The sequence below is a fragment of the Hevea brasiliensis genome, chromosome 8 (assembly GCF_030052815.1).
Source record: "Hevea brasiliensis isolate MT/VB/25A 57/8 chromosome 8, ASM3005281v1, whole genome shotgun sequence".
Lineage (NCBI taxonomy): Eukaryota > Viridiplantae > Streptophyta > Magnoliopsida > Malpighiales > Euphorbiaceae > Hevea > Hevea brasiliensis.
Genome location: NC_079500.1, coordinates 92925755 through 92938758, shown reverse-complemented (window position 1 = coordinate 92938758; position 13004 = coordinate 92925755). Strand labels below are relative to the sequence as shown.

At 35.4% G+C, this 13004-nt stretch overlaps 1 protein-coding gene across 3 annotated transcripts in view; it reads left to right on the top strand.

Annotated features, from left to right (window-relative positions):
• The first annotated feature begins 1182 nt into the window (after nucleotides 1–1182).
• Nucleotides 1183–13004, top strand: part of LOC110659826 (uncharacterized) — a 29877-nt gene continuing 18055 nt past the window's right edge. The window contains exons 1-7 of one of the 3 annotated variants that reach the window (XM_021817870.2): nucleotides 1183–1736; nucleotides 3175–3350; nucleotides 8522–8687; nucleotides 8890–8942; nucleotides 9630–9773; nucleotides 9894–9998; nucleotides 10110–10235. In XM_021817870.2, coding sequence (XP_021673562.1) covers nucleotides 1412–1736; nucleotides 3175–3350; nucleotides 8522–8687; nucleotides 8890–8942; nucleotides 9630–9773; nucleotides 9894–9998; nucleotides 10110–10235 — 1095 coding nt within the window. In that variant the 5' untranslated portion in view covers nucleotides 1183–1411. The remainder of the gene's footprint in view (nucleotides 1737–3174; nucleotides 3351–8521; nucleotides 8688–8889; nucleotides 8943–9629; nucleotides 9774–9893; nucleotides 9999–10109; nucleotides 10236–13004) is intronic. The other 2 variants (XM_058151645.1, XM_021817869.2) reach the window with 2 other exon arrangements.

Genomic DNA, 13004 nt, shown 5'->3' with positions numbered 1-13004 from the left:
AAGACATCAAATGAGGAAACAATGGCAGAGGAAATAATGGTAACTAATAATCATACCAAAAATGAATTGACATACCATTGCGAACCACCCAATGCATCTATTGTTGAGCCATTGTCCAAACCCTAGCTATAGCACACCACAAAGAGGAAGCATGTGGTTAAACCAAAGAGGAAGGGATGATAGACCCAGTACAAGCATACTTTTGAGAGCATGCCCCCACAGATCCTAACTTTCAAAAAATAGAAATAGCCCAACTTCATCATTAACTCCAAATTCACAAACTTCATATGACAAAGATAAGCCCACCTATTGATCGGGGAGGACAAACCACCCCCAAACTACCGATGACTTTACCCTGTCAATAGATGAGCTCCAAAAAAAAATTATTAGTGATCATCTCAATCTCCAAACACACCAAATTAGGTCGGCAAGCTTTTTGCATGGTGTAGATTAAGAATTTTTATTTAGTATAATAAATGTACATACAACGATTTTATTATAATATTTGATAATGGTGTGACTTACATAAAACTCATTACAATTAACTACTATAGTAAAATTGTTGTATATATATTGATTTCATGAAGTAATTTTTCGTAGAGTATAATAATATTTAGAATAGTTTTGATTAGAGTAACTTGCTTAGCAAGAGTAAATTTATAGTTTTGCCAATTATTAAAATGCAGGGAAATCTTATCCCTAATAAATTGATAAATCAATACACTTTAGAATGAAAAACATGAATTCTTAAATCTCTTTTTAGATATTTCATGAATAAAACATTTTATATATCTTTTTATAAAAAAGTTTGAACTTTTTATTAAATAAATATAATATTTATTAATAAAAAATTGAAGCATTAAATCAATAAAATTAAAAACCTGGGCAAAGATCGTTAGGGACTGACCAATATAACCGATGGTTGCGTTTATTCCCCTTTAACGATTGTTGGGTTTATAATATTTTAATTATTTATTTTCAAAATAATTTTATTTTTTATAAAGTAAATTTTATTTTATCAATAATTATTATTAGAAAAGTTATTAAAATATGATTAATAGTGAAATAGTTTATTATTCACATCTCCGTTCCTAGTCAGATGAAGCTCAAATAGGATATAGTCCGCGGGACGCAACGGTCTACTTTTACTTACCAATTCCGATGCAATAAAATCTAATCAACATCTGACACGTATCCAACTCCACTCAAGCACGACTTCACCCGATTGCCACACTCCACTGCCGTGGCTCTCCACCCACCACAGGTCCGCAGCTACTAAGCGCAAAAACGAGTACGACAACAGTCCACTTCTTCAAACACTCTTCTAATGTCTGCCTCTTATTTCCTTTCTTCTCCTATTCTCAATTTAATCACAACAATTAGGCTAAATAAATTAAGATTTTAAAACGGAATGGCTGCTGTAGCTGCTTTCGCGTCGTCTCCGGCGACGGTTACTTGCTATCTGCGCGAGTCTCGGAAGTCCAAAACGGCGACGAGTAAGGGGATTCGTCAAGAAGTGCGGGTTATAGGGAATTTCAGTCACTTTGGAGATGCGGTCCGGAAGGATTTTGAGTTCTTGAAGGAGGGAATCGGTAGAGGAATTGGTTGGGCAAATGAAACATTCCGGATTCCGCAGGTTTTTAAGACATTAGATGATGTTTTTTGGCTAAAGAATCTTGAGGATCCTCAAGCTCCTCCGCTGGAGCCTCAGTCTTGGCCTCAACCTTCATATCCAGGTTAAGCTCAAATGTGTTTGTGTGCTTGCTGATGTATGTGGATTTGTAATTTGTGTGTATTGACTGTTTTCAAGGCTAATTTAATTATGCAATTGCTAATTAATTTCTAATTTGGATGTAAGAGAGGAATTTTTTTTTGAATATAATTTCATATTATTTCATGTTGGATGCTTGGTTTTTGAAATTTTATTAAGGCTAGGTTAGTTTGATGGACTAATCAGTGTAACTTTGTAATTGCTAATACAGCATTTCGGTTTGAAAAGCATTACTTTATGTTAAAGCAAATCTAAACAAGACATTATTCCTGAAATGTGGTACTGGATGTGTTATAGAGTTCAGTTGTGGGATTTATGTTGCCATTGAATGAACTTGAATTATAGTTGAGAGAGCATGTTGCTGGGAGAAATTAAATACTGGTGATGGAATGAGGAGTTGGCTCTATATGTTGACCATGATGGGTTTAGTGTTTGCAAAATGGGGTATCTGGGTATAAGATGAGGAAATTTGTTGAATGGCAGAGAGCATGCGGTATCTTTTTGGTGTAATTTTACCTAATTGTTGGCTGGATGAGTGTATGATGATTCTAGAGGATGCTAGTGCCTTGTCCTTCTTCAACAAGGACTTTGCATTTTACCTGGAAAGACAAAATGGGTTTCTAGTTGGTTACACTAACCAACATCTAACATTGTAATTAATTTATAAAGACAAAACCCTTCTGACTTTCTGTAGCATTCTCTATAGAAGTTAGTGATTGACCAGAAGAGAGATTATGTTGTTTGCTTGGTTTTAAAATTGGTTCAGTTAGTTGACCATAAAATTTGGGTATAATAATCTTTCATTTAATTAATCCCATACCATAACTTTAACTGCTTGTGAAATTCATCAGTAGGTTATCAGGCATGACAATGCCCTTGCATTTTGGATTCAATTAATGAATTTTTTGTAGTTTTTCTTAAGGTCGTAACTTTTCCAGACTTTAGGTTGTGTTTAAATCTTGTTTGAAATAAACTTGAGGAATTTCTTCGTTATCATAGGGCAATATAAGATCTGTACTGGACTCTATGGAACTGAAAACATCTAGGTTTCTTCTTGCACAAGTTTCAAGTTCTGTGTTTTGTTCTTCACAGTTAACACGGGTGGTCCCAGCCTTCAAAAGTATGAGTGCTGCAATTGGTGGATGGTCAATGACATGTCTTTAAGTATATGCTAATTTTAATGTGAGATTGAAATAGCGAAAAAAAATCTTTCTGGAGAGCTAAACCCGACATGGCTGAGAGGACTCTAACTCTCTATCTCATGCACACACAAACACACACACACAAATATACGGAGACAAAATGCATTCTTGTATGCATCATTTGCTTGTGTGCACCATATGGACCAGAGAACTATGGTTTCATTAATTTCTACTGATATTAGGATGTGACGTCTTCCACAGGACTTTCTGGAGTAGATTTATTCATGGCTGATCTCAAAGCTTTGGAAGCATATGCTAGTTATTTCTACTATGTATCTAAGATTTGGTCCAAGCCGCTTCCTGAAGTCTACAATCCCCAAGATGTTACTGACTATTTCAGTTGCAGGCCTCATGTAGTGGCCCTTCGACTTCTTGAGGTATACCTAAATAAGTAACTACCATATGAAGTGCAAAATTTCCATGTTATAAATACCATCACATATGATTTTGCCATTTTTCTTGATAAAATGATGAGATATCCTTCATTGAATTTCCTTTTATGGAACTTATAAAAGAAATGCATTCCATGGTGATGCCTGAACTGCTATTTCTCCTGCAAACTACTTTTTCAATTCAAAGGAATTCATTCTTTACTATTTTGTCCTGTAAATCCTTATGTGAGAACATGGTGTTTTCTGAGGTTGTCTTTACTATTTTGCAATTCATCTGCCTTTCTGGAGAAAAAAAAAACACTTTTAGAAGTTAGGGCATAAATTCAATTTCATCATCTCATTTTCAGACAATAGCATTTTTTTGTTACATATTATAGAAGAAAGTATAATAGTAATAGGAAGGGGAATATTGGCGAGAAAGAAAGCTAGAGTGTATAACTGATTCTGTAACAGAATTGGTAACTGCTATGTTTGACTTTGGAGGAAGTAGTTACTGAGTTGAGATATAAATTCTCAAACAAGCCAATCTTGTAATTCATTCAAGAATTATCAAAGAAATAATACTTCTCAATTATCTCTCAACTATTTCTCTGTTCTCTCTCTCTCTCTCTCTCTCTCTTCTCTAAATTTTCCCTACTTCTCTTATAATTCTCTGTTAGGGTTCCTTAACCCTAACATTTGGTATCAGAGCAATCAGATCCAAGAATCAGTGGGTAATTGGTTCCTGGAAGTCGGAAATATGACCGGATCAGTTGCGGTGAGTCCTGAAATGGTGAAGATTGCTGAGCTAGAAGAACAAGTGAGGAATTTGCAAGAAGTTTCTCGGAATCTGCAAGAAGTGGCTTCAAGAACTGCTGGAGATTTGAAGGAATTTAAAGAAGATATGATGAAGAAAACCGAGTGTCAAAATGTCATCTTGAAAGAATTGCGAGCCTACATGAGTGCTGGAAGGAGTAAGGAAGTTTGTAATTCTGGGGAAGGTGGAAGTAGATATGAAAATGTTGGATCTCAGTTAGTTTTGGGAAATGGCATGGGTTTATTACCTAACCCTACAAGGATCCAGAATTTATAGAATATAGGTAACCTTAATAACAACCTTAGAAAATTTTCTTTTATGGAAGGTATGCCACAGATTTTGTCCAAGATAGAGTTGGTTACTTTTGATGGGAAAGAACTTAGGGTTTGGTTGAGAAGGTGTGAAAAATATTTTGAGATCTATAAAGGTTCCTATTGATCAAAAGGTACCAATAGCGAGCTTGTTTTTGGTGGATAGGGCTGATGCATGGTTCCATAATTGGAATAGGGGTGGATTACATTTTTGGGAAGAATTTGAGAAGGGAATTTGCAGTAGATTTGGCGATGAAGGGCTAGAGGATTTAGTAGAGGGTTTTATGAAACTGAGGCAGGAGGGATCTTTAGAAGAATATCAAGATGAATTTGAGGAATTGAGAATCAGAATGGAGAGATTAATGCCTGAATTAGGGGAATCCTATTTTCTGTCTGCTTTTATGGGGGGTTTAAAGGATGAAATTAGGTTGGTTGTTAGAATGATGAAGCCTGTTTCCTTATCTCAGGCTATAGAAGTAGCTAGGCTTCAAGAACAAGTGTTGGAAGTCAGTAAAAAACCTAAGAATGCCGGTAATTTTTCCAAACCTTTTAGAAGCGAATCTACTGTCCCTTCAATTCCATATCAATCTAATTACCCAAACCAATATGTCAAGCCATATCAGACCTATCAAAACCCTCCAAGACCACCAAATTTTGACAGAACCAGTCTTACAACAATTAAAACTCAATCCAATACCAATTCACCCAATCCACTGCCTGTTTCTACTTCATCTTCAGTATATAAACCAACAAATTCTTCTTCAAACCTTGTTAAGAATCAGCCTAAACCATGTTACAGATGTGGGGACAAGTATTTTCCAGTGCACCAATGTAAGCAGAAATCATTAAATGTAATTTGTGCCGAGGAGAAGGATGATGATGGAGGTGAAGAGGAGTGGTTTGAAGCTGGAATGGAGATGGAGGAAAGGGGAAATATGGAAGACAATACTCTGTCAGTTCATGCACTGGAAGGTAGTCATGGCATTTATACAATAAGGATGTTGGGGCTTCATAAGAACAGACAATTGGTGATATTAATTGACAATGGTAGTACCACCAGTTTTCTTGATAAAAGAATAGCTAAAGAATTGAAATTGGAGTTGATTTCAACACAATACACTGCTATTACAGTGGCAGATGGGAGGAAGTTAGGGTGTGATTTACAGTGTCAGCAATTTAAATGGAAAATGGACAATAATGAGTTTAATTTTGATTTGAAGATTCTGGATTCAGGGGGTTTTGATCTGATATTAGGAGTGGATTGGTTAAAGAAGCATAATCTAGTACTGTTTGACTTTGAGGCATCAACAATTACTATTACTGTGGAAGGAAAATCAGTAGTTTTGCATGGCATTGGAGAAGGTAACCTGCAGTTTGGGCGTTGGTATTTTGCTAATATATTGAGGAAAGATGGTAAGGATTTTCAGACTCCTTTGTTCTGTGTTATGCATTCTGACCACTCCTTGCTATCAGCTACTTCCAATTTTGGGTGTGATGAGAGACTGCAACAATTACTCCTGAAATATAGCAGCATTTTTGAAGAGCCTCAAGGGTTACCACCTTTTAGAAGTCACAATCATGCTATTCTTCTACAGCATGATGCTCAGCCTGTTAATATTAGGCCTTACAAATACCTCCATTACTAGAAGACAGAGATTGAAGCATTGGTAAAAGATATGCTCTCCTCTTCCATCATTCAACCTAGCACTAGCCTCTATTATTCTCTTGTTCTTTTAGTGAAGAAGAAAGATAGGACATGGAGGTTTTGTGTTGATTATAGGAGACTCAATGACTTGACAGTCAAGGATAAGTTTCCAATCTCTATTATTGATGATTTGTTGGATGAATTGCATGGGGCTATTACATATTATAGAAGAAAGTATAATAGTAATAGGAAGGGGAATATTAGCGGGAAAGAAAGCTACAGTGTATAGCTGATTCTGTAACAGAATTGGTAACTGCTATGTTTGACTTTAGAGGAAGTAGTTATTGAGTTGAGATATAAATTCTCAAACAAGCCAATCTTGTAATTCATTCAAGAATTATCAAAGAAATAATACTTCTCAATTCTCTCTCAACTATTTCTCTGTTCTCTCTCTCTCTCTCTCTCTCTCTTCTCTAAATTTTCCCTACTTCTCTTATAATTCTCTGTTAGGGTTCTTTAACCCTAACATTTTCCTGCCATGATTCTTACTATATAGGACCAGGTGTGTTAAATCTCAACAAAACTATAATTATTACCCTAATCTCATAGCTTGTTTTATAACTCATTAAATTTAAAAGTTGAACACATCATGGCATGTGACCTGAATGGTCCATTTTGACTTGATGTATTGCTAACATCTATTTAAAGGGAAGATGTAAAGGTAAGTGCATTTATATCTCAAGAACCATGTTACCAGTTCTTAGAAAAGGGAGGATAAATTGAAATTATGCCCTAATCATATTGGTTCTTTTCCCTATTATAATATTTCCATTTCTTCTCTCATTTTGAATAATATAACTGGGCATAAGCTCAAGGTTTTCTTTTTGCTAGTTAATCTTTCTAGACACCGGTGTGTTCAATTTATATCCAACAATGCTTTCTTATTTATATTATGATATTACATTGTTGAACACGTCATGGCATGTGACCTGAATGGTCCATTTTGACTTGATGTATTACTAACATCTATTTAAAGGGAAGATGTAAAGGTAAGTGCATTTATATCTCAAGAACCATGTTACTAGTTCTTAGAAAAGGGAGGATAAATTGAAATTATGCCCTAATCATATTGGTTCTTTTCCCTATTATAATATTTCCATTTCTTCTCTCATTTTGAATAATATAACTGGGCATAAGCTCAAGGTTTTCTTTTTGCTAGTTAATCTTTCTAGACACTGGTGTGTTCAATTTATATCCAACAATGCTTTCTTATTTATATTATGATATTACATTGTTGACTAGCTACTCTCTCCCTCTAAATGCCTATGGGTGAACAATTTGGGGATTTTTTTTTCTTGCTTTGAATTTGAAAACCCTGATTTCATTGTGCCTCTCTTTGCCTTCTCCCTTCTCTCTTCCAATTGTGACTCCATTGTCACCACACCTTCATGCCTCCCTCAATTGCTCAAGAATCAGTTGCACACGGAGCAACTGGGCCTCATGATACTATGTTTTCGATTGGTTTGCTCTCTATTTGAATGCCTATGGGTGAACTTTTTTTTCTTTTTGAATTTGTTGTGAAATGAGAAAACTATTTGATTGGCATAGAGTGGATTGCTTTGAATTACTCTCAATTTCTCTGTATGCATCGCTAATTTGCTCCCAATTTCTCTCAATTTGCTGATATCTTTTTTTTTTTCGTTATATTTGTTTCTCAATGAATTTGTTGTTGAAATTTTGCGTACTATTTGTTTGACTCCTATGGTTTGACTTCCGATTTTGGTTGAGCATGAAAATTTTATTTTGTGGATTGAATTTGTAAGAATAGAGAGATGATAGAATTGAGTGTTCATATAGCATAAAAGAGGCTTGAAAAAATTTAGGTAGAAATATAGAGTATTCGAAATATGCTCTCCATTGCATGTGTTTTGTATTGAAATCTGTTATTCCATTACATGGAAGAGGTTTTCTCAGAATTAAAGTGACAAAGAAAATGAGAGATGTTGAAGAAAACACTAAACTTTAATGTCCATTTAGGTCATGTGCTCACACAGCTGCTAATTGGTTTAATTTGGACTAAATTTAAGTAAATTTGGGCTAATTTGGTCCATTTTAAGATTTGAGGAGCCTATTTGGATACAAATTTTTTTCAAGACCTAAAATGACTATTAGGCATTAATTAAAGGGACAAAATGGGTCTTTTGCCAAAATAAAAATAATTCCTACGTCTAGTCTTCCTTGTTTGCATCATCATGTCATGAACAAGCTGCTATATAGGTTATTATTGAAGATATCCTTGTAGGGTCTATGTTATCGTTCTCTAGGCTCTATTGTGATCAAGTGCTAATTTAGGTAATATTTTGAACTATATTCTTATTGGGCTTACAACGTTGCATACTGGAAGGTGTTTTCAGCCTTTGCTTCTGCCACAATCAAAATTCGGACCTCCGGGATCAAAAAGTTTCTAAGAACAAGTTCAGATAAGGATATAAATGGAAACATCTCACAGTATGATTTTGGTCTGGTCTTAAAAGAAGCAATGCTAAGCCTGGGTCCCACTTTTATCAAAGGTTAGGAGTCTAATTTTATTGTAATATGAATTTCAAACATTTCACGCTTTTCTTTTTGCTAATCATGCTTTTCTCCCTCCTTACGAGGTCATTCAATCTCATATTGCTTTTGAAATTCAAAAAATATGCTGGATATTCACTTCTCCCCTGCAGTCACAACTTTACCAATATTCTAATCTCATAACTTTGCTTGCTGATGCAGTTGGTCAGTCCCTGTCCACAAGACCAGACATAATTGGTACTGAAATTTCCAAGGTAAGATATATATAATCTTTTTCATAAGTTTATCTTCTGCTGATAATACACTATGTAAGATATATATAATCCTTTTCATAAGTTTATCTTTTGCTGGTACTTAGTCCCTGATAATACACTACACCTGTGGAAACCATAATTAGCTTCTGGTGATGAAATTATCTCTCATGTGTGTCTTTTTCTTGTGCATTTTATAGAAATCTTGCTGTTCTCATGCTTTCTAGCTAAATGGACATTCATTGTGTGTTTTTGGGTGACAAGAATGTCTATGTAGTTAATGTTGGCTATTTTGTTCAATTGGTCGCTGAGTAGTAGATCAGCTTAAAGTTGTAGGCAGCCTTGCAAAGAAAGAAGAGGAGAATTGGAGAGCAAAGAGAAGCATAGTAGGCACAAAAGCCTCTCAATTTTTTTTTTTGGTGCTGTCAAATAAAATTATACACTTATAATTCCATTAACGAAAACCTAAACAAGGACTATTTATCATTCGCAAATGACCTAATACCTAACACTCACTAAATCATCATTAGAAAGTTGATAGTTTGCTTGTGGGGTGAACAATGCATTAACATTTTCTTCTACCTGCATCATTGCCCTTATAAGATTTTTGTCATGATTACATGGTGAACTTCTATTGCTTAAGCACTGTTTTAATTTCTAGGAATTTTTGTTTGTGAGTTATGATTGCAGGCACTTTCTGAGCTGCATGATCAAATCCCTCCTTTTCCTAGGACCATGGCTATGAAAATCATTGAGGAAGAGTTAGGTTCTCCAGTTGAATCCTTCTTTAGCTACATCTCTGAGGAACCTGTAGCTGCAGCATCATTTGGTCAGGTGCCTCTTTTACCTATTGTTTAGTAGATAAAAAATTGATAAATTTGCAAACATTTGTGCATAAGATTCTTATTACCAACATTTTCATTTTTTTAATTAGTTTTATGTGGCATATTTTAGGTGTATTATGGCAATACTCTTGATGGTTGTAATGTTGCTGTTAAAGTTCAGCGTCCTAATCTGCGCCATGTTGTAGTTCGAGATATCTATATACTTCGTGTTGGGGTTGGTACCAATCTAAATAGTCCTTTGTATCTTTTTTTTTTTCTATTTTTTTTAATTTGCTTTCTTTTTTGTGTATAGTTCATAAATTATTTAGTTTTTAAATTTTTTCAGCTGGGACTGTTGCAAAAGATAGCAAAGAGAAAAAGTGACCTTCGCCTCTATGCCGATGAGCTTGGGAAAGGTTTAGTTGGGGAATTGGATTACTGTCTAGAGGCTGCCAATGCCTCCAAGTTTCTGGTATTATTCGGGTTGCATTCAAGCTCAACAGCTCTTACTTTAATTATATATAGTAAAATGGTTTCATGGAAAAAATGTTTCAGTATTTGCTGCACTTGAGCCACTATGGAGGTGGATTTTGGTGACGGTGTCGAAAACAGAAAATTTGGAAAATTTTCTTTTATATTTCTTCATACTAAAATGATTTACAAGCATTCTAATTTATATACAAAGGTTAGGACTAACTAGGAAATTAATAATAGCCAATAAATACAATGATTCCTAATTATATTCTAATTTACAGCTAATTTACACTGATGAAGGGATTTACACTGATTAAGGGATTGATGGATTCTAACACTCCCTCTCAAGTTGGTTCATGTATGTTGCACATGCCCAACTTGCAAACTAGGGTATGAAACTCCTTACAACTTAATTCCTTAGTGAACACATCAGCTAACTAGTCTTTTGACCCTACGTAAGAGATACTTAAGGAACTATTGACAACTTTTTCTTTTATGAAGTGTCTGTCAATCTCTATATGCTTGGTCCAATCATGCTGAACTGGATTGTGAACTATACTGATGGCAGCTTTGTTATCACAAAACAGGGACAAACCACTAGTTTTCAGCAATTTTAATTCTTTCATCAACTTTCGTAACCACAATAGTTCACAAATACCTTGAGCCATTGCTCTAAACTTAGCCTCTGCACTGGATCTAGCTGTCACATTTTGCTTCTTGCTTCTCCAAGTGACTAGATTACCACCAACAAAAGTACAGTAACTAGATATCGATCTCCTATCATCAAGAGATCCACCCCAATCTGCATTTGTAAAGGCCTTAATCTGAAGATGGCCATGCTTTGAGAAAAGAAGTCATTTCCCAGATACAGATTTTAAGTATTGCAAGATGCGGAAGATAGCCTCCAAATGAGGTTCACGAGGATCATGCATATACTGACTCACTAGACCCACTGCATATGCTATATCTGGTCTGGTATGCGAAAGATAAATCAGTCTGCCAACCATCCTCTGATATCTCCCAATATCCACGGATTCCCCAACTCCAGCTTGCAATTTGTGATTTGCCTCAATGGGAGACTCTGCTGGTTTACAACCTAGCATTCCTGTTTCCTCTAACAGATCTAGTATGTACTTCCTTTGAGAAATAAAGATTCCTTTATCTGATCTGGCAACCTCTATTCCAAGAAAGTACTTTAGCCTTCCCAAATCTTTGATTTCAAACTCCTGTGCTAGTTGTTCCTTTAGATGAATCATTTCTTCCCTATCATCACCAATTACCACAATATCATCCACATAGACAGTAAGTAGAGTGATCTTACCCCTATAGTGTTTTATAAATAAGGTGTAATTAGCATTGCTTTGGCAGTATTCAAAAGAAATCATAGCCTTACTAAACCTGTCAAACCATGCCCTAGGTGATTGTTTTAAACCATACAGTGCTTTCTTCAATCTGCAAACTTTTCCTTTGGTCTTCCCATTCGCAAACCCTGGAGGGATTTCCATATATACTTCTTCTTTCAAATCACCATGTAGAAAGACATTTTTTACATCAAACTACTGCAAATCCCACTCAAGATTTACTACACATGATAGTAAAATTTTGATGGTATTCATTTTAGCAATAGGAGCAAACGTTTCCTTGTAATCTATCCCATACGTCTGTGTGAAGCCTTTTGCTACCAGTCTAGCCTTATACCTTTCAATTAAACCATCTGCTCTATGTTTTACAGTGAACACCCACTTGCATCCAACTGGTCTTTTCCCCATTAGAAGAGTAACAAGTTCCCATGTCTCATTCTTTGCTAGAGCTTTCATCTCCTCCACCATGGTTGCCTTCCATTTTGCATCAAGACATGCTTTCTTCCAATCTTGTGGGATAGAAACAGAGGAAACAGACAATAGAAAGGCTCTATAAGATGGAGACAAAGAATCATAGGAAATGAAGTTAGAGATGGGATGTTTAGTACAAGTTCTAATACCTTTTCTGAGAGCAATAGGAATATCAAGATCATTATTAGAAGAAGGAAGAATAGACTGAGAATTAAAATTAGACTCTTCAGGAACCAAAGGAGACTCATCACATACCTTAGGATGTTCAAGAATTGAATCCAGAGATTCCGGTTGATGAGTAGTCTCCTGCTCGATGGCTATATCTGTCTTATTGCGCCGAGTATAGATTCTCGAGATTTAGGTGACTCCCCCTGAGTATCATTATTAGGTATAGGCTTTAGAAGAAGGAAGAATAAACTGAGAATTAAAATTAGACTCTTCAGGAACCAAAGGAGACTCATCACATACCTTAGGATGTTTAGGAATTGAATCTAGAGATTCCGGTTGATCAGTAGTCTCCTGCTCGATGGCTATATCTGTCTTATTGCGCCGAGTATAGATTCTTAAATCTGGTCCATTCAGTCTCCCTCGAGATTTAGGTGACTCCCCCTGAGTATCATTATTAGGTATAGGCTTTAGACTCAGATTTTCCCTTTCATCAGATATATCCAAGATAACTTACTGCAACAATCAATAAAGGTCACAAACCATCTATAACCTAATAAAGACACAGTTTGAGTTGGCCCTCACACAGCAGAATGGATAGTCATAAAAGGAACTGAAGCCTTATTATTTATTACAGGATAAGATTGTCTAGTATATTTGACAAACTCACAAACATCACATACTAATATTTTAGTTTTGCATTGCTTAAACAAAAGAGGATAAAGTTTCTCTAAAACAGTAAATGAAGGATGTCCAAGTCTCCTATGCCA